This window comes from Belonocnema kinseyi, chromosome 5 (assembly GCF_010883055.1).
Source record: "Belonocnema kinseyi isolate 2016_QV_RU_SX_M_011 chromosome 5, B_treatae_v1, whole genome shotgun sequence".
In the NCBI taxonomy this organism is placed as follows: Eukaryota; Metazoa; Arthropoda; class Insecta; order Hymenoptera; family Cynipidae; genus Belonocnema; species Belonocnema kinseyi.
In genome coordinates this window covers 112,572,488-112,592,837 of record NC_046661.1, presented here as the reverse complement: position 1 = coordinate 112,592,837, position 20,350 = coordinate 112,572,488, and the positions used below count along the sequence as shown (strand labels likewise).

Below are 20,350 nucleotides of genomic sequence, written 5' to 3'. Positions count from 1 at the left end.
CCCCCCCCTCCCCATAATGGAGATCAGTATTAATGTGCAACTTCTCTCTTTGTAGCCTGCGGAAGGTCCACGTTCGACCGACAACTCGGAATGATGCAGCTCTCAGAACCGCTTCTCTGGTACATCCTCAGAGTTCTTGACAACGAAACATCCCTCGCAGTATTTAATTCCATGGGAGGAGTGAAAGTCCTCTGTGAGAATCTCGTGAAATCGAGCATAAGCAACAACGGGGGAAGCTGCTCGTCTCCAGGAGTCATTGCACTCGTGATGCAGCATCTCTCAAACACGCCGAATCTCGCCTCGACCTCGCAAAGCGGCAGCGGTCTCGTGAACTTCGCTCCGCTGGGAACGATAACCTGGGTGAATTCTACAGCCCAACCAGCCGATGTTTTGATACAGAGCGCGACACCTCACAGAAGAGCGAGAACTGCAGCCTGGACGTACCATTTCTATCCAGACGAAGCCTGGGTGGATTTAACTATTACTTTGAGATGCGCTATTTTGCTCAAGGAAGTGGAATTGCAGCCACACGTCACTTCTCTAGCAACTTGTCCTTCCGCCGTTGCTCTGGAAATTGCCAGGGAGGCGAATTCAGCAATGACACCGGTTTGTCCGCCGATGCCAACTTCGGGATTTACGTTTATCAAGTTGACACTTTCCCAACCTAAAGTCGCCACTGCGGTTCTTGTTAGGCTTTACAAGCCGAGGGATTCTGCGAATATTAGTTTGAGCAAGATTCAAGTGTTGGGTGAGTGCTTTTACTTTTGTTTCGGTATTGTAATTCTTCTAGATTGAATTCTAGTTTTGTATCAAAAAGTTTTTACCGACTCGTACTTACCGGGTTGTGTATTCGCTGCGTTTTAAGTAATGTCGAGCGGGATATGGATCAGGGTGGCCGCTGGACCGGGAAAAAGGTAATTTTAGCAGTTCGGGAAATGAAAGTGAATTTTTGTTTTGACCGGAAATTTTACAAATTAAAACAAATTCTGCCCAACTTCGATTTCAACATTTTTTTTTCAAATAATCAGTTGAATTTTTATTTTTTTCAATTATGATATCATTCAGTTACAAATTTTCTATTTTGGATTTTAATTTTTAAGGGTACATTTTTCATTTGAATAATTTTAAAAACTTAAAAAATTAATCGACAATTTTGAATGAAAGAACCTTTTTAGTTCATAAAAAAATATCAAATATAATTATTTTTATAATTGAACCTTATATTAAAGATTAGCAAGTGAATAATAATAATATTTTTTTCAATGCGATTTTGAATCAGATTAAAATTTAAGAATTTCCAGATTTTTATGTTGACCAATTAAACGGTTTCAATTGAAGAAATCTTAGTAGTAAAACAAACGAAGACACCCGATTTAAGCTTTATAAACTATTAAACATTTTAAAATAACTTCAAAATAATACATTCATAATTAAAGCTTTTCATTAAATTTAAAATATGTATGTAAATATGAGTACGAATTTTTTGTAGGTCTTATGGTCTTTATTAAATTAAAAGAATAAAATCAAAATTACTGGAAAGTTCATTTATTAATATTCTGAAGTTTCGGCCATCACTGCGTGCCTTTTTCAGAGAATCTAAATAAATAATATATAAATAACGATCGTTTCTTACATGTAATCAACAAATAAATTTGTTTTTTAAAAAAGTAAAAGAGATAAAAATACCTGTTCTTATTTTCTCGTAAAAAACAAAAATATTCAGTCTTGGAGTCGAACATCATGTCATTTCAAAGAACTGTATATGAGGAAAGAGCACCAAACTAACTGGAATTTTAACTTGGTTTTGTTTATTTTATAATGCTTTGATATATTTTGTTGACATTCATAATTTCTGTCTGTAAGTTAATCGAAATATTGTGATATTTGTTTATAAAAATGGATTCTATTATGCGTGTTTTATATGTATTTTTTTCTCTAGCAAAAATTTTTATATTGAACTCTACAATCTCTTTTATGTTCCGAAACTCGGGTTTTTAATCTTCTACCTGTTTCATCAATATAAACTTGTTCACAACAATTAAATTTAATGAGATATCCGATTCCAGACAAATTTTCGGTACTATCAATATCTTTTTGATTAATTAAACATTTTTAAAGAGTTTTTTTTATTACTAAAATAAACATTTATGTTGAATTTTTTTAACGTTCTTCTCAACCGAAATTTCCGTAAAAATAGCCCACGGCCTAATTTAAAACATAATATAGATTTTTGCAGATTTCGAACAAAAAATTCAGAAGCTTTTTAAGAATTATGAAAGGCTTTACAAGCCATTTTGAAAAATAAAAATTAAGAAAATATTTAAAAAGATTTGAAAAGATTTACAAAATTGCCAAAAATTAATCTGGCAGATTTTTAAGGAAATATTTTTCTAATTTTCAGGATTAAAAAAGAATTAGGAACAATTCCGATTATTTTAAAGTTCTGATAAATTTTCAAAAATATAAAACATTTAAATAAATATAAAACAACATGTATATATTTCAAGATTTTGAAAGAAAATTTTGAAGCTTTTTAAGGATTTTTAAAATATTTAAAATTAAAATAATTTTACTTTTAATTTCAGAATGGTTCAGTTTATAACAAAAATGTAATCGTTTATTTTTTTATTTTTCTAGCTTAAAATTGCTTAAAATGATTTGCAGCTCAATTTTAATGACTTCAAGTGAAAATTTTTTAGCTTCAAAGTAAGAATTTTTTTAAATTTTATTGACCTTGAAAAATGTTTGCGAACCGGGAAAACCCGGGAGATGACCGGGAATTTTTTATCTGATGTAAACGGTAACCCTGATGGATACAAAATTAACTTAATATGAACATTAGTTCAATTTTTCCGGTATTATGATCAAGTTTGGAATAAAAAAACGAGAAATAAGCCGAGTCAAAATGTCGGTATTTCATAGTATCTATTATCTTAAATAATAGAAAATAAAAACAAGGACAACGTTTTATATAATTGATGAAAATTAATATTTTAGCTTGAGAATTAATATATAACATTGTTGTACAGAGCATAGACCATTAAACCGTTGCATTGTTTCGTTGACATTTAAAGTTTTTCATCAACAATTCTAATTTAAGACAGAAAATACTAACATTATGTAAAAAAAATTGCTTAGGATTGTAAATCTTTTAAAACTAGTGATTTTTGTTTAACAAGGAAATCGATGAGAGTTGCAATTTTTTTTTAGTCTCAGAAATTCAACAGTTCAAAATGTAATTTTAATTATCTTACAACCGTTTAGTTTTTTTTTGCATTCAATTATCTTCAATTTTTACCTGCCGAAAATTCGATTTTCAATTTTCTTCAAATCTAAAATTTCTTCAATTTTAAACTATTAACAATGAAATTTCTTTTCGGTGGAAACCGCTGCAGAAATCCAAAATTGTTCAAAGATTCTAAATCTAAATCAATTAAAGATTCAAACTGCATACGGGTGTAAGTTCTTAAAATTTAAGAAATGCGTTTTATGCGCCTAAAATACTTTTTTAGCCTAAATCATATTTCTGTAAAAGATTGTGGTCCAGTTCGATTTATTTGTGGGCCAAAATCAATGTTTGGTATTTTTTTGTCATAAAGTAATTTGATCTTTTAGCCTGTTCTTTTCACCATTTAATAGAGCTAAGTTTTAGCTTGAAAGTATTTTATGTTTTTTTATTAATTAAAAGAATAAAAGAGTTATGAAAACATACCGTTTTCCTATGAAGAACATTAGTGTAAGCGTATATTGTTTAAAAAATTGTAAATTTTGTTCGAATGCTTAAACGCTGACGTAACCTAAATTTGTTCAAAAATTATAAATCTCTAAGGACTAATGGTTTTGTTAAAAAATGTCAATTTCCGGTTTTAAAAAACGTTAAGAAAACAGAACAACTTTAATTATTGAAACATTTTTTCTTTGAAATTTAATAATTTAACAAAATTAAAAATACCTATTTCCGGCGTAAAAAGTTAACTTAAAATTATTAAAAATTGGTATTCTTGATGGTGATTTGTATATATAAATGCAAATTTCTGATGAAAAAATCTAACACAACCTTACCATTTTTAGAAATTGTAAGTCTTCTCCGAAATTTTATGATTTTATATTAAAATCCTTTTTTGAAAATAATGAATTCCAGCAAAAAGCCCTCATATAAAATATAGAAAATATTTTGAATAAATTATTAAATAATTTGAAACTTTTAATTTAACCGCGTAAAAATATTAAAAAGCACACATTTTTTCAAGCTTCAGAAACTTTCCTCTGATTTTTCTTTTAAAAAGTGAATATTTGTAGATTTAATTTTCAAATTTTCAATTTGAAGATATATAACAAGGTCAAGTAATGAAAAACCAATCATGTTTTTTTTACAGCAATGATGCTTTTAATGTTAAAAAGTCTCATTTTGAAAAGGTTTGTTTAAAGAATTATTGCTACCCTCACCGAATTTCGGTGAACCTAGACACTGCCGAAAAAAACGTATATGCCCACTAGTAACTTTTTATTTAAAAAAATCTTAGTTACTTCCTTAAAACTTGGCTCCTGTTTCTTGGCTTTTTCCTTATTTAAATACTTCGATTTTTATTTTTGCAATCTTCTGTGAAAAATTATTCGAGATCTTTAAATTTAAGCTTTCAAATTGATAATTTTAATTAATCTTTCAATAATTGAGTATTTTAGTTCAAAAACATAAGAAAATGACTGTAAATTTGTTAAGTGAAACTTTCTAAGTTTCATGGTTTCAAAATTATATATTAATATTTGAATAATTTTTAATTAGAAACATTTAAAATAAATAATTTCAGATAGAAACTTTCATGATTCATACAGGGAATTTTTAATTAATAATAGTCAAGATATAAAAGATGTTGGAAAGCGATGTTATTTGTCTAAGTGTTGTAATAATTAATAATTAAAACAATGGATGAGATGTTAAAAATGACATGCTTCAGACCATAGGATGATCCTATGTTCTGAAGTATGTCATTTTTAACACCTCATCAATTGTTTTAATTATTAATAATTAATAATAATAAGAAAATGGAATAATTTGCCATTGACAAAGCTTTAAATTGCACAATTTCAAATTAAGAAAAATCAAATATTAAGAGAATTTAAAACTTAATTAACGCAATCAATTTCAAGCTTGAACCATTTGAAAAAATTTTGATTAAACAATTTACTATTGAAAATTTTAATAGTTAAACGATTAACAAATTTTTTACGTTTATTAATTTCATATTGAAACCAAACAATTTTTAATTAAATGTTGCAAAATTAACAGCAAGTTTATTTCAAATTTGAAATCGTAACAGTTAAAGGATTTCAAATTTCAAACTCTCCAAATCGATTAATTTCTAATTTAAGTATTCGAAATTCGAAAACTTTAAATGGGTAACCATAATAATAGTTGGAAATTTCTAAATTTAAAGCATTTAAAATTGAATAATTTTAGTTTGAAACTTTGTGAATTATTTTAATTTAATTTTCGAATTAAATTCTTCATAATAGTACAATATTAATTTTAATTCCGATTTGAAGTCTTAACATTAGAACAATTTAGAATTGAAAATTCTTGCGATCGAAATATTCCAATTCGATTATTTCGAAATTGGAAAATTTTTAAATAAAAATTTCAGTGCAATTTTAATCCGTTAACACTTAAAATTGAATAATTTATTTTTTAAAGCCTTAATAGTAAAAAAAATTTGAATTAAATCCTGCAAAATTCGAAATTTTTGTTCCAAATTAAAAGCTTTAATTAATAGTGGAAGAATTTTAAATGTAAACGTTCTGAATCGAACCATTTCGAATTTAAATATTAAAAATTAGACAACTTTCCATTGAAAATCCTAATAATTGCATATTTGTTAAAGCATTTAAAATTTAACATTATTTTCAATTAGAAACCTTAACAGTGAATCAATTTAAAAATTTAATATTCTTCGTTAACTAATTCCATATTAACTAATTAACTAAATTCGAAACCTTAATATTTGAAGAATTTAAAGTTGAAAACTTTTAAAATTAAAATCACTGATCAATTTTAAGTTTGTGGCATTTAAAATTAAATAATTTATTTTTGGAAACCTCAATAGTTAATAATTTTGAAATGAATCCTTCAAAATTATAGAATATTATTTCCATTTAAAAAAAAAAGTTATTTGTTAAAGCTTCAAGCATACGAAATTAAATTTTTATAGTAAAAATAGCAAACAATACTTAGATTAGTAATGACTATTTTTGCATGTTGACGAGAGATTGCAATGTTTCGCTAGAAAGGCGTGAATTGTACAATTTTCTTTGCAAACTTTTCAATAGTTATCAATTGTTTAAGTCATGAGAAATTCCAGGAAATTCTATTATTTTCAGACTTAAAAAATGTTTTTAAATTTAAAATACTGCAATTCATGGCCTTTTAAGACTTTTTGAAAAATGTTATAACTTTTGAAATCTTCGTAATAAATAGTAATTATTATGATTTTATTATTTCATAAAGTAGTTCTTAAAAAATGAAAACTTATTTTCAGATACATTTATATAGAAACAATTAATTCTTACGAAAATATGAACAAAATATTGCCAAAATGGACCAAATCCCATGAATTTGGTATATTTTGTTCCCCCCACGCCTCAGCACTAACCAAGTGAAGTTAGCTGTTGGTGAAGTGAAAATATTTAATCAAACCTAATTCATTAAAAATAAAGAAAAGGAAAAATAAGTCAACTAGTTAAAATAAAGGAAAAGCGAATATAAACCTCTTTTGTTTTTACTTCTCCCAATTACGAACATTTTTTTAACAAATACCTAACGTTCAAGTAAGGAAGCCATGCTTAATTCTTTAAAAACAAAAGAACGTGCGTAAGCGTCAACAAGAAAATAATCATTGAAAAAAATATAAACTTATTTCGTCATTTTCGGTAATGTTTTTATTTATTTATTTCTCAGGGATTTATTACAATTTTAATATTAAGTACATTTAGCTTTTTATTGTTTTTATTTTTAATTTAACTAACTAGAATTCAAAAGCGAATACGTTGAAACAAAATCATAATATTAATAAATATTGAATAACAAAAGAATGTTTCTTTGATTTTAGGAACGACGGCATTCGGAGACACAAAATCAAGCGCAGAGGCGATCGATGAAGAGCAGCTAACCAAGAAAAGCTTAGGCTGGTTGCGACTCGTTCATCAGTGTCTTTCTGTAAGCGCGATGAATTCTGGTCTCGCCCAGGAAGTTTTAAATTCAGCAGCCTCCGTCGAAGGTCTCGTGGAATCATGCTGCAACCTTTTGCTTCTACCCGCACCTTCCCTCTTCACACCTAATTTAGAAAGAGTCCTTCTTCAATTGGGTTTACACTCCAACGAACTTGGCCTGCGCTTGATCAATCTACTTTTAGATAACAGATCAACCCCTCTCTTCCAAGTTTCTACTTCCTCCCAGGAAACTTCCACTGTCCAGATGGTGGTTGAGTTGTTACAACAACTTTGCTCTGCTCAGGACTCGAGCACTAAAGGTCGAATGTCGGCCGTTCTCCAATGGCTTCAAACCGTTGCCCTCAATAGTTCAACTCAATCCCAGGGTCCCAATTCGTCTTCTCCGCCGGCGGTTTATATTCACTGTATTTCTTCGATTATTTGGAAAGCGCATCAACAGGAGAACCTGAGCTATGACCTGCAGTCCCTCCTAACCGAAGATCTGTTCAACGCCCTTTACCAGTGGACCCTCGTCTTGGAAACGCATTCAGCCCTAAAGCAATCAATCGACTCAGCCCTCTGCGCATTTTGCTTCGTCCGTCCTTACTTCTTCCTTCTGCTGCTCCAGCGAGTCCAGATCCTAGTGCCCAACTACGCGACTGATCATTCCGCCTCGATCTCCGATGATCGGAAAGAAAGCGAAGGCCAAACGGACGACACGAAAAGTGCAACAGAAGCCGAAGAATGGTACTGCCGACTCGTTCTCTCGGAATACCGCTGTTTAAACCTCACCGAAGGCCAACTTCTCACAGTAGCCGCAGCTGCCAGATCTCCACCAGGAATCCAACAACTCATCGACTCTGGACTTCCTTCCCTTTTAACCGCCTCCATTACCGAATTCTGCGTACTGGAAAAAGTAAAAGTGAACCGCAAGCCCTCCATCGAGGAAAAGAATCCCGAATCTTCCGGATCTGCGAGTCTCACCGACAGCGACAAAGCTGGAGAATCTCAGGAGGGAATTAATTCTGGACTCTGTATGAGTGAACCTGAGAGTATAGCCGTCGTCCTGGAATTTTTGTCCTTAATTTGTTCCGAGGGAAGAATGAGAGATTGGCTTGGAAAAGAGGGAAATGAATTTTGGCTCCCTTTGTTATCTCTACTAAGCAACCGACCTGTCGAAAATCCTACATCTTCTTCCTCCCGATGTTCGAAAACTAGTCTATCCTACAGAAGCTTGGAAAGTGCGATGATCAAGTTTCTCTCGAGGTGTTGCTGGTGCCATCCGGCGAATCAGAAACTCTTAGCCGAGTTACTGACGGACGTGATTCTTCAGCACAGAACGCCACCTAATGTGAGATATTTACATGGAATTTCCGGATTCACTAGGAGATTGATTCTTCAGCTTTTACTCGAGGGAGAAAAGATTCTTGTTTCGGTGACTTCAGAAGCTCCAATGAAGGTTCCTAACACTGTCGTCAATTACAATATGCCCGTTATTCCTCCCCATCCTGCTCATCCGCTTGGACACTATCACCAGTTGCTCTACATGTCAACCCAGTCGACCGTGGCGGATATTCTGCATCAAGTTTCCGGAACCTGGTTGCTGCTTTTACTTCCGAATAATAAGGGAACTGAAGCCAGCACTAGTGGCATCCAGCCGAAAGAAATCTGGGAAACTGACATGTCCCTCGTTGCAGACACCTTGAGCGTCGCAGCTGGGAACACGGCAAAGGATAAACGTGCCAAGGAAGCTTCCAACCGGTCCCAAGCCCGGGGCCCAATACTCCGCAAGTCTCGCCTCAATGCTGATGGAACCCCTTCGAAATCCACCAGTTCCCTCTCGCAAACTAACTCTGCAAATGCCGCGAATCAACAGTACCTGATCCACTCTTCTCAACCGAATATTCCTCTCCCTTCCGAACTAACAATCGCTCAGCTCCTTTCAATGGCCGCCGACTCGGGGGTCTCTCTCTCCGATCCCTGCCTCCACCTCATCCTCCGTCAACGGACAAAGGAATCCAAAGAAGACCCCACGAAAAGTCCCAATAACTTTATTCTAAATCACTCCGCGAGCATCGACTCCTCCCTCGAGGTCTTCAGCGCCGGAGGTGGTCTCGCAGTTCTCGCAAAGCATCTTCCACTGGTCTACCCCGAATCCGGGAGACCAACCACCATTATTGAAAAGTCACCCTCGCCTGAACAGACGGACGCCGAGTGGGTGAAGATCGAACCTAATGAGTACGAATACGAACTGGAGGAAGGAGGACCAGCCCCCGAAGCGAGAGCAACACCACCAACGCCGAGTGTTCCACCACATTCTCTGACAGCTTTCGGATTGTTCCTGAGACTGCCTGGATACTCGGAGGTTCTTCTCAGAGACAGAAAACGAGCTCAGTGTCTTTTGAGACTTGCACTAGGCGTGACTGACGATGGAGAAGGGGGAGAGATTCTAACTTCTCCGATCGCGGCTTCCCTGCCAACTTTGCCTTTCCAGGTTTTGAAGCAGCTTTTGGAAGACACTCCACCAACGACTGATGATGGACTTCTTTTGAGGAGGACGATCATCGACGTCGGCGCGGTTTTGCTATTGCTGAATTGTCTCGCAATCTTCACTCACCAGACAGGAAACAACGACCTGGAACCGAAATCGGGACAGGGGGGAACTGGACGCACTGATGATAAGTCGCAGCTTTATTGGGCGAAAGGAACTGGTTTTGGAACTGGATCAACCCAGCAGAGTTGGAATGTAGAACAAGCTTTATTGAGGCAAAGATCAGAGGAGGAACATGTGACGGTTTTGTTGCAAGTGTTGGCGAGTTATATTGGATCCGGTGATCAACCACAGAGGGAACTTCCCTCTCAGTTTCCGGAATTGCTGTCAAGATCGTGTTTGCTTCCGGCTCTCTCCTCCTATTTGAGGAATGACTCGGTGCTGGACATGGCGAGACATATTCCACTTTATCGAGCCGTTTTGCAGTTGTTGAGAGCAATGGCTTTGTCGAATCAACTGGCGCCGCTGTTGCTGCCGAGTGGCGATAAAGCGACTGAGCCCTCAATTGTTTCGCTTTTGTCGAGCATGAGGATTTGTGTGGATACCTACATGAGTAAGATTACGAGAACTAGGGGTAACAAGAAGTCTGCGGCAAAGTATCCGGATGAGTCGGAACAGGATGAAGGATTAGCGACGCTCATTTCTGATATTCAGGAGAGTAGTACTCTCGTGCAGAATGCAACTGCGAGGCTAACGGGAATTAATGATGAACTGGCGGGACCGAGTCCTTCTGCGCCCGAGTTGCCATTGAGGAGTGTAGAACAGAGGTACCTGGAGGTTATGAAGAGTCTGCAGTTCGGTGAGTTAGAATTTTGTTTTTATTTCGCGTCTAAGTTTAGAGGTTACAGGGTAACCTAGATATTAGAGGAAAGTTCGGAATTTTGTTGATTAGCAGGAGTGGCGACCTGGCCGGGAAATGAGCGGGAATTTAATTAAAAAACAGTGATTTTACTTCTGATCGCAGAACAATACAAGTTTTCATTATTTTAATAATTGTGTTCAATTCTGAAAATTGATATCTACGTTATCTACAGTCGCAGATATTTCAGCTTACCTCAGTTTGATAATAATCGAATTGATAATATTTCAAGCATACAGAAACAATCATTTTATCAATTTTGTCAAAAAAATGGATTTATCACGTTTTACTCGCTTACTACTCATTCATCCTGACTTGGAACAAGGAATAGTAGAAAATAATTATCGTTTTTATTTTAGAAAACTGAGTGTTCGTAAAGAAATATAATTTCACTTGGAACAGGGAATTTTCGACATGGTGTGGGAATTTTTGTAAAGAAATATTCGGATTTAGAAGCAAAGAATTTGAAATAATCCCTGTTCGAAGTCAGAATTTGTCATAATTTAAAAGTTCATTTTTAAATTCATCTCTGGTTGAAAATGCAACTATTTTGTTTAAAATAAACTTTAAATACAAATTTAACTATTCCAGTAGAAAACATAATTATTTTGCTGAAAATCCGTTTATTTTTTTGGTTAAGTATTAGATTTTTTACAAAAATTTAACTATTCTATTTTTGTTTGAGAATTTATTTTTTTTTTAATTTATGAATTAAACTAGTTGTTTAAAAATGTATGTACTTTGTGAAAAATTAATTAAAATTAATCTTTGTGGTTGAAAATTTATCTTTTTGGTATAAAATGAAACTATTCGAGGTGAAGATTAATCATGTTAGTTTAAAATTGATCAGTTTTCGTTGAAAATTAATTCCTTCAACTGAAAATTTACATTTACATTTTTGGATGAAAATTGATCTTTTCTTGTTCAAAATTCAACAATTTGGATAAAAAGGTGTCTTTTAATTGAAAATTAAAGTTTTTTATCGAAAATCCACACCTCTTGTTGAAAATAATTTTTTTGTAGAAAATTATCTTTTTATTTGAAAATTTATCTTGTTGTTTAAAAACTCCATTTTTTGTTGAAAAATGAACTTCTTTAGTTGAAAATTCATCTTCGTTGGTATAAATTAATCGCCTTGGGTGAAAATCCATCTAGTTGGTCAAAAATTAATGATTTGTTTTGTTGAAAATTCAACGATTTCAGTTGAAGACTCATTGTTTATTTGAAATTTCATTTTTTTTTTTAAATTCAACTATTCCAGTTGAAAATTCATCAATTACGTTGAAAATAGAATTACTTTCTTGAAAATCCGTTATTTTTTGTTTGAAAATTAATTTTTTGAAGGAAAAGTTTAACTTTTCCATTTTTTTAATTGATATTTTTAGTCAAAAATTTAGATATTTGTTTCAAAATTCATTTATTTTGCAAGTTTTAGCTCTGTTGTGTTAAAATAATCTTAAAAAACTTAAAATTAATAAATAAATAAATTTTTGTATTGAGAGACCAATATGAATAGGTTACTTTTAGTTGACCGGAAACATTGATAAACTTGGCCGCAAAAAAACTCAGAAATCGCTACTACCGATGAATCGCCACCCTGATTAAGAAAAATATAGAATTTTGAGAACAAATAATTAGAAGTCAGGGCATTTCTGTAAGAAGCACAGTCAAGAATAAAAGGGTTCCCGTAACCGTGACTTTTAGTCCGTTTTTTAAATCACATTATTCTATTCACTTTTCTCTTATCACGTGAACCCCCCCATGAACCACAATTGAATTCAGGTCTATGATACCTATTTCTGAATTTTCTAGATTTCTTTTGAAATCTGTTAGGGTATTTTAAAAGATTATACGAAATTTTGTATAGATTTCAATAATTTGAATTAGGTTCCAAGGAATTTACAAGAGTTTTAAAAGTTTCAAAGGATTTCGAAATATGTCAAAAGGATTTAAATTTTAAATATTGTTTTATATTTAAGAAGTTTCCAAGTCACTTTTAATTTGAAGGAATTTTTAAAAATTTCAAGGAATTTTCATTAGCTTTGAAAAGTTTTAAAGGATTTTAAATATGTTTGGGTATTTAAAAAGTTTCCAAATCATGCTTAATAGATTACAATAATTTGAAGGGATTGCAAATAATTTAAAAAATTTTTGAATATTTTAAAAATTCCAGGGAATTTTAAAGAGTTTTAAAAAGTTCTAAAGAATTTGCAATACCTATTTCAGGATATTTTACCAGATTTTATAGATTTTAATAATTTAAAGGGATTCCAAAGGTTTTTAATGATTTTAGGGTGTTTTTAAAAATTCTAAGTAATTCTCATTAGCTTTAAGAAGTTTCAAATGATTTCAAAATATTTCAAAGGGTTTTGAAAGATTTCAAAGAACTTGAAATATGTTTGGGTATTAAAAAAATTAATTATCTACTCTATATTAATAATTTGTCTTCGTTGAGGATTCAGCTTTTTTATTATTTTTTTATTTTTTATTAAAGATAATTAATCTTCTTGTTTGAAAATTCATCTTCATGCTTAAAAATTCAAGTATTTTGTTGAAAATTCCTCTTCTGTTAACTATTACTATACGTAACTGTTACGTATTTTGTCGCGAATTCATCTTTTTTGGTTAAATGTTCAAATAGGTAATTGAAAGTTGAACTAATTTTTTTTTTTGTTATAGATTCTTTATTTTGGCTGAAAATTCAATTCTTAGTTTGAAAATGTAACTATTTTGTTCATAATTCGTTTTTTTTTTAATGGTACTTAATGGTTTTAATTAAAATTTGGACTTCCATTTTTGATTCAAAGCTGATCTTTTTTCAGTGGAAAAATTCAACTAATTGGTTGGGAAATCATGTATTTTCTCGGAAATTCGTGTTTTTTTTTTGTTTGTAACTCAATCTTTTGGATGAAAATTCATCTTCCTTGTTTAAAAATACAACTGTTTGGTTGAAAAGTAATAATCTACTTTTGTTAAGGATTCAACTGTTTTGTTGAACGTTGTTCTTTTTTGGTTGAAAATTTAAATAATTATATAAATGTTGAACTAATTTGCTCAAAAACTGATTTCTTTATTGAAGGTTCATCATTTTAGTTAAAAATTCATCTCTTTGTTCGAAAATCTAATTATATTGTTGGAACTTTTCTTTTTTGGTTTAGAGTTACGTATTTTCTCAAAAATTCGTGTTGTTTAGTAGATACATACTTAATCCTCTTGGTTGGACATTCATCTTTTTGGTTAAAAATGAATCTATTCTGTTGTAATTTCAATATTTATTCCGCTATTATTTCTCTATTTTCATTGAAAAAATCAACATATTTACGTTATTTTGAGTTTATTTCAGGCTGTAAGGTCTGCATTATTAAAATTTAAGTTATTTGAATTTAGAATTTTCTGATTTTCTAGTTCCTATTATAAAGCATCGAAATATAAGTACAGTAATTAAGTGTCAAAAGTTTATTTAGTTTGCAATAAAATGAATAACAGTTTGTCTGAACGTTACTTATAAAATTTATTCTAGTCATTTTGATCTTGCGTTTCGCCCCTGAAGTCAGAAATAGAATTTCATCTAATCTTGTACATTCAAGCAGATCAGTTAAATTTACAATAGAATCGAAAACATTTAAAAATATTAAACATTGCATGCCATTTTTTGTGTAAACACTAGTAACTTTTAGTCGCTTTCTCGTATAAATTAGTCACTTTCTCCACGTCTTTCAAGTACAATTATCTGCGGCAGGCCTGAATATTAATGGTCAGAAGAAATGAAGAATTATTCAGGTAAAAGTTAGATGGTTTTGTGATGGAATGGAATTTTCGTTACAGATACCTTTGAGATGTTGACTGAGAATACGGATGGTGGTGGTGGCTACAAATTCGCTGTGTCGTATCACTTTGAATCGAATATGAGAGCCGCTGGTGAACGAAGTCATCCGACGAGAGTCAAGAGACTGGCACAAGAAGCTGTTACCCTTTCGACGGCCCTACCACTTTCGTATAGTAGTAGCGTTTTTGTCAGATGTGATGCCGATAGACTGGACGTGATGAAGGTAAAAAAAAAGGCATTACTTGAGTTCTTTCTGTTAAACTATTGGAAAATTGGAAAAATGTAATTTGATTGAATTAATGTTGCGTTGATGATAGGTGCTGATAACCGGACCGGCAGAAACCCCCTATGCCAATGGTTGCTTCGAGTTCGATGTCTACTTCCCAGGAGATTATCCAAATAGTCCGATGATGATCAATTTGGAAACCACGGGCTGCCACACAGTTAGATTCAATCCCAACCTCTACAACGACGGAAAGGTGTGCCTCAGTGTCCTCAACACCTGGCACGGCCGTCCCGAAGAAAAATGGAATGCGCATACGAGCAGTTTTCTTCAGGTATTGTAACGCGCCTACTACCAAAAAGGATTTCTTTAGAGCATATTAAGACCTATTAGATCCGAAATCTTTGCGATATCTTTTAAAACTTTTTTGATATCTCTGGAAAATCATTGAAATCTTTATAAAATATTTAAATTATTTAAAAAATATTGGGTGTAATTTTGAAATTGTTGAAATATTTAGAAAATCCTTGAAGTCTTTAGAAAATGTTTTAAAACTATCCGAAATCTTTACGAAATATTTGAAATCTTGAGTAAATCATTTAAGTATTTGTAAAATATTTCAAAAGTTTAAAAACATTTGTTAATATTTTTGAAATTGTTTAAGTCTTTGTGAAATATTTGGTATCTTTGTGAAATCTTTGAAATATTTTTTAAACATTTGTGATATTATTGAAATCTTTTTGAAATGTTCGGAAAATAATGTATGCCTTTGTGAAATATTTGATAATATTTGAAAAAATGATTTAAATCTTTGCGAAATATTTGAAAAATCATTGAAATCTTTGTGAAATCTTGTAATTCTAACCAAAATCTTTGCGAAATATTCGAAATCTTTGGGAAATCATTAAAATCTTTTTTCTTTAAGTATTTGGTATATTTTTAAAATCTTTGCGAAATCATTAAAATCTCTGTGAAATCTTTCATAACTATCCGAAATCTCTGCGAAATACTTGAAATCTTTGCGAAATATTCTAAATGTTGTGAATTCTTTTAAACCATTGGGAAATTATTGAAATCCTTATAAAATATTTGGTATATTTTTGAAATCTTTGCGAAATCATTGAAATTTTGTAAATCTATCCGAAATCTTTGAGAAATCTAAAAGTCCGTTTTTTCAATATTTTCTAGTATTTGGTATATTTTTGAAATCTTTGCGAAATATTTCAAATGTTTGTGAAATATTTAATGGTATTTGTGAAATTCTTTAAATCTTTGCGAAATATCTAAAATCTTTTGGAAATCTTTGAAATATGTTTGAAACATTTGTGAAATTATTGAAATCTTTGGAAAATCATTGATGTCTTTTTAAAATCAGTTAAATCTATCTTTGGGATATCATTGAGATCTTTCTGAAATTTTCGCGAAATATTTGCGAAATTATTGAAATTCGTTGCGAAATAATTGAAATCTTTGGATGATCTTTGATATCTATCGAAAATGTTTATGAAATAATTGAAGTCTTTTTAAAGTATTTTAAATCTATCCAAAATCTTTACGAAATATTTGAAATCTTTGAAATCTTCGAGAAATCATTGAAATCTTTGAGAAAGCAATTTAGTTTGTATTTTTATCGCTAAAAATGTTTAATTATTGAATTCCCTTTTAATTTTGTTTTTAATTGTCCACAAAAGTACATTTTAAATGCTTTCTTTCAATGAAAATTTCGCTTTTTCGATCCATTTTCGCAAAAAAAAAAGATTTCCTCCATTTGATTAATTTTAATTTGTGAAAAATTGCCTTTTAAATACAATTGCATTCACTGTCGCTTGGAAATTTATCATTTTTAGTTGAAAATTCAACTGTTGGGTTGAAAATTAAAATTTTTTTAGGTTGAACTATTCATTTCTTAGTTTCAGAATTAAAATAATTGATTAAAATTGAATCTCTTTTATTGAAAATGTAACGGTTTCGTTGAAATTTCGTCTTTTTTGTTTTTATAAAATCAATCTTGTTTGTTGAAAAGTCATCTTTTTGATTGAAAATTAATTTCTTGCTTTGAAAACGTAACTATTTTGTTGAAAATTGGATCTTTTTTTATACATTATTTGTTTAACTGATTGGTTTAAAATTAAACTGTTCCAGTGGAAGATTTTTTATTTTAGTTTGAAAACGGTATCACTTTTGTTGAAAATTAAACTGTCTTGTTAAAGATAATTTGTTCTTTTTTGTTGAAAATTAATCTTGTTAACTTCGAAATTTGATTGTTCCATATTGGTAGGCCTGAGATTGTAATAAAATATGTGGGATTTAGTATTTAAACATTTTAATAAATAAAAATGCAACCAAAAAATTGGAAAAAAGTGTAAACAACGATAATTGGGCTCGCAAGCTTCCGGTGACAAACCTACTTGGCCAGTTTGAAGATATATTTTTCTAGCCCATAAGACGAATGGCTTTAAAATTGAGAGAAATTAAGTTTCAATGATTTCTATACAATTATACAATAATGCATTTTTTGCAGGTTTTAGTTTCAATACAATCCCTGATTCTGGTTTCGGAACCGTACTTCAACGAACCGGGATACGAGCGCTCTAGAGGAACGTCCAGTGGCGCTCAATCTAGTCAAGAGTACAACGCTAATATTTGCCAAGCGACCGCAAAGTGGGCAATGCTTGACCAAATACGAAACCCCTGCCCCTGTTTTAAGGAGGTAAGCTTGTTCTCCAATTAAATCCGATATTATTTAAATAGTTGACATATCTTCAATATTTTGTGCAATAGTTTGAACTAAATTTGTTTCGTGAATTTATTTAGGGGTCATCCAAAACTAATAATACGATTTGAGAATCCCGGCTAGACCATCATTTGTTCTTGATAATTTCGAATTGAAAGCGTTTGAAATTTAAGAAAAATTGTATTGAATGATTTTGATCCGAAAATGTTCCAATTCAAAATATTTGAGATAGGTACAATTTCTAAACAAGGACAATTTTTTCAAATGAAGTGAAAAGGAATTGAACCTATATTATTTCTAAAGAAATGCCTTTAAAATTAGATCATTTAAAATTTTGTAAGTACAATATTTTCCCATTAGAATTTCCAAAAATAGTGCTCTAATTAATTGGAATGAAAATGATATTATTTCTAATTAAAACCATCCAAAATTGAATAATTGAAAAGTGAAAACTTTTGAATTTTAATAAAATTAAAATCGAAACGATGAAAATTGTACAATTTGAAATTGAAAACTAATTTAAATATTTCAAAGTAAAAGCTTCCGAATTTCTAGGAAACTAAATTTTTCTTAAATTACAAAAATCATCATTATTTAACAAAAAACTTGATTAGACAATATTTTCTAAAATAAAAAAATTAATTCACCTTTATTTACACCCTTTAAAGTGGACAACATTATAATTCTAAACTTTAGAAATTGAAATGTTCTAACAAAAACATTCAAAATAAAAAGTAATTGGAAATGGAAATATTAAAAAATGAAAAAATGTAGTTATGAAGTATTGTGGTATTGCAACTTTTTTCTTAAACCATTTCAATTTTAATTGCAAAATTTAAACTTGTTGTGGGGAAACATTGAAAATCTAGCGTTTACCACGACAATGAAGAATTCTACAATTGAAACCATTACAAATTAAAGAAATAGGGTTGTTTCTAAAGTCAGATATCATTTTTCCAATAAATGGATCTCATAGTATATAAAACTATAATTCTAAAAACTCTCATAAAATATTTTTTACCTATTATTTACTATTTTTAATTTAATGTTGAAATATGAATTTTTTTATCACGATGTCGATTGGATGGCCCCTTTGATGTCAAAGGGGTCGGATTTTCCACCAATCACAGCTCACGTATCAGTGATTCTCAAATATCTTTTCTGTGCCGATGTTTTGTTTTCGTTATCTGCACATCGAAAAGACAAGTCGCAAAATATTGTTTTAAACAATGTCAAAGTATATAAACCAATAGAGAAAATCTGCTGAAAAAATATATTTATGGTATGTATGAAGAATTCATTGAAAAGGTACTTAAATGTAGTCATGTTTACTGAACAATGTGTAAATATGTACGATTTTAAAATGTCTTAATAATTGCACTTACTGTTTTTCTTCAACATACTACTGACTCTTAAACCAAATATTACGACAGGATACATTTTTTTTACATAATCCTTAACAAATAAAGCTGTCAAATCAAAATAGTCAGAATTGACAGCAGACCGTGGTCTAACCTCTTTATCATAAGTTTCACATCGTCACATTGATAGATAATTATGAGAACCTCTGAGTCATGTGACACCCACATAACACCAATTTGAATAAGTGTTTTACCGACTTCAATTTTTAATAATTTTTTTTCTGTTGAAAGACACAAAAGAAAAAAAATTATAACGCCCTTTCAATTCAGATTAAAATTATGTATTGAAAAATTATTTTGTCTAAAATCGCAAAACAACCCTATTATTCAATTTTTCAATCGAATTTTTTTTTAATGAGTTTGAAAAGTCGAACTTTTTGGATCATTTGAAAAATAAAAAAACTTCAATGCTCAATGCCTGGTTCTAAAATCTATTCATTTTTAAGAGTTTAATTTGAGAAATTAATGTCTTAATTTTTCATTGTTTTGAATTTGATTCTGGAGGCATTTGATTCAAAATGGTTGAATTACAACTCCTTTAAACTGAAAAGTATGCAACTATCAAGTCTTTCATTTTGATACTCTACGATTTCAAAGAATTTCCGAAAGCAGAAAGTTTTGTGCATTTAAAATTGAAAACAAACTGTTTAGAATATTTAAATTTAACATTATTAAATTTGAAACTTACTAAAATTGAATTGCTGGAATTTCTAAAAGTGTAATTGTCAATTGGGAAATTTTTAATTTCTAAACAATTAAATTTACAATAAGTAATAGAAAATTATAAGGGCTTAAATACAAACAAGTTTTAATATAACCATTCTTCGCAACTATTTTAAAAAAAATTAAGTTCGGACTTATTTAAGTTTAAAGTTTCTGGAGTATGCATTTTTTAATTTTTTAATATTTTCCAATTAAAATTATTTTTTATTTTGGACGCTTTTTAGAGTAATTCAATTTTAAAGGTTTACAATTGGAAATTTTTCCATTTTGCATGGTGAAAATAAAGATGAATTTATTTTTTGATTTTAGAAGTTGTTCTAATTAATTATAGTGTGAAATCATATTTTTTTAATTCAATACAGATTTAAATTTCTATAATTTTAGAAGCTTTTACTTCGAAATATTCAAATTTATTTTTCAATTTAAACTCCTTCCCCTTCCTAATAAAATTGTCTAAAATAAAACATTTTAGTTTCATGGTTTTGAATTTTTAAAGTCAATCGAGGAAAAGTATATAAATTTTTGTTTGACATGGAAAACGGGGAAATTTTAATTGTTATTTTTGTATTTTCAGGTAATTCACACGCATTTCTGGTTGAAGAGACACGAAATCGTCGCACAAATTGAAGGATGGATAAGAGACATGGAAATGCACGGGGCGGATAGAAGGTCGGGCAGGACCATTTCTCTTAATGCTTTAGCTCTAAGGGTAAGAAAAAAATGTGTTTTTATTCAAAATTATAATTACTTAGAATGGTCTTTAATTTTTTCAATTTTTTTCTTAAATAATATTATTTAAGGCTCAACGGT

At 30.6% G+C, this 20,350-nt stretch overlaps 1 protein-coding gene across 4 annotated transcripts in view; it reads left to right on the top strand.

Moving 5' to 3' along the window:
- The window catches only part of LOC117173105 (baculoviral IAP repeat-containing protein 6), a 113,445-nt gene that overhangs the window by 87,068 nt on the left and 6,027 nt on the right, over positions 1-20,350 (top strand). For all 4 annotated transcript variants that reach the window (XM_033361492.1, XM_033361491.1, XM_033361490.1 and 1 more), the window contains 6 exons: positions 56-748; positions 7,104-10,553; positions 14,439-14,662; positions 14,757-14,996; positions 17,184-17,372; positions 20,115-20,249. In XM_033361492.1, the coding sequence (XP_033217383.1) occupies positions 56-748; positions 7,104-10,553; positions 14,439-14,662; positions 14,757-14,996; positions 17,184-17,372; positions 20,115-20,249 (4,931 nt within the window). The remainder of the gene's footprint in view (positions 1-55; positions 749-7,103; positions 10,554-14,438; positions 14,663-14,756; positions 14,997-17,183; positions 17,373-20,114; positions 20,250-20,350) is intronic.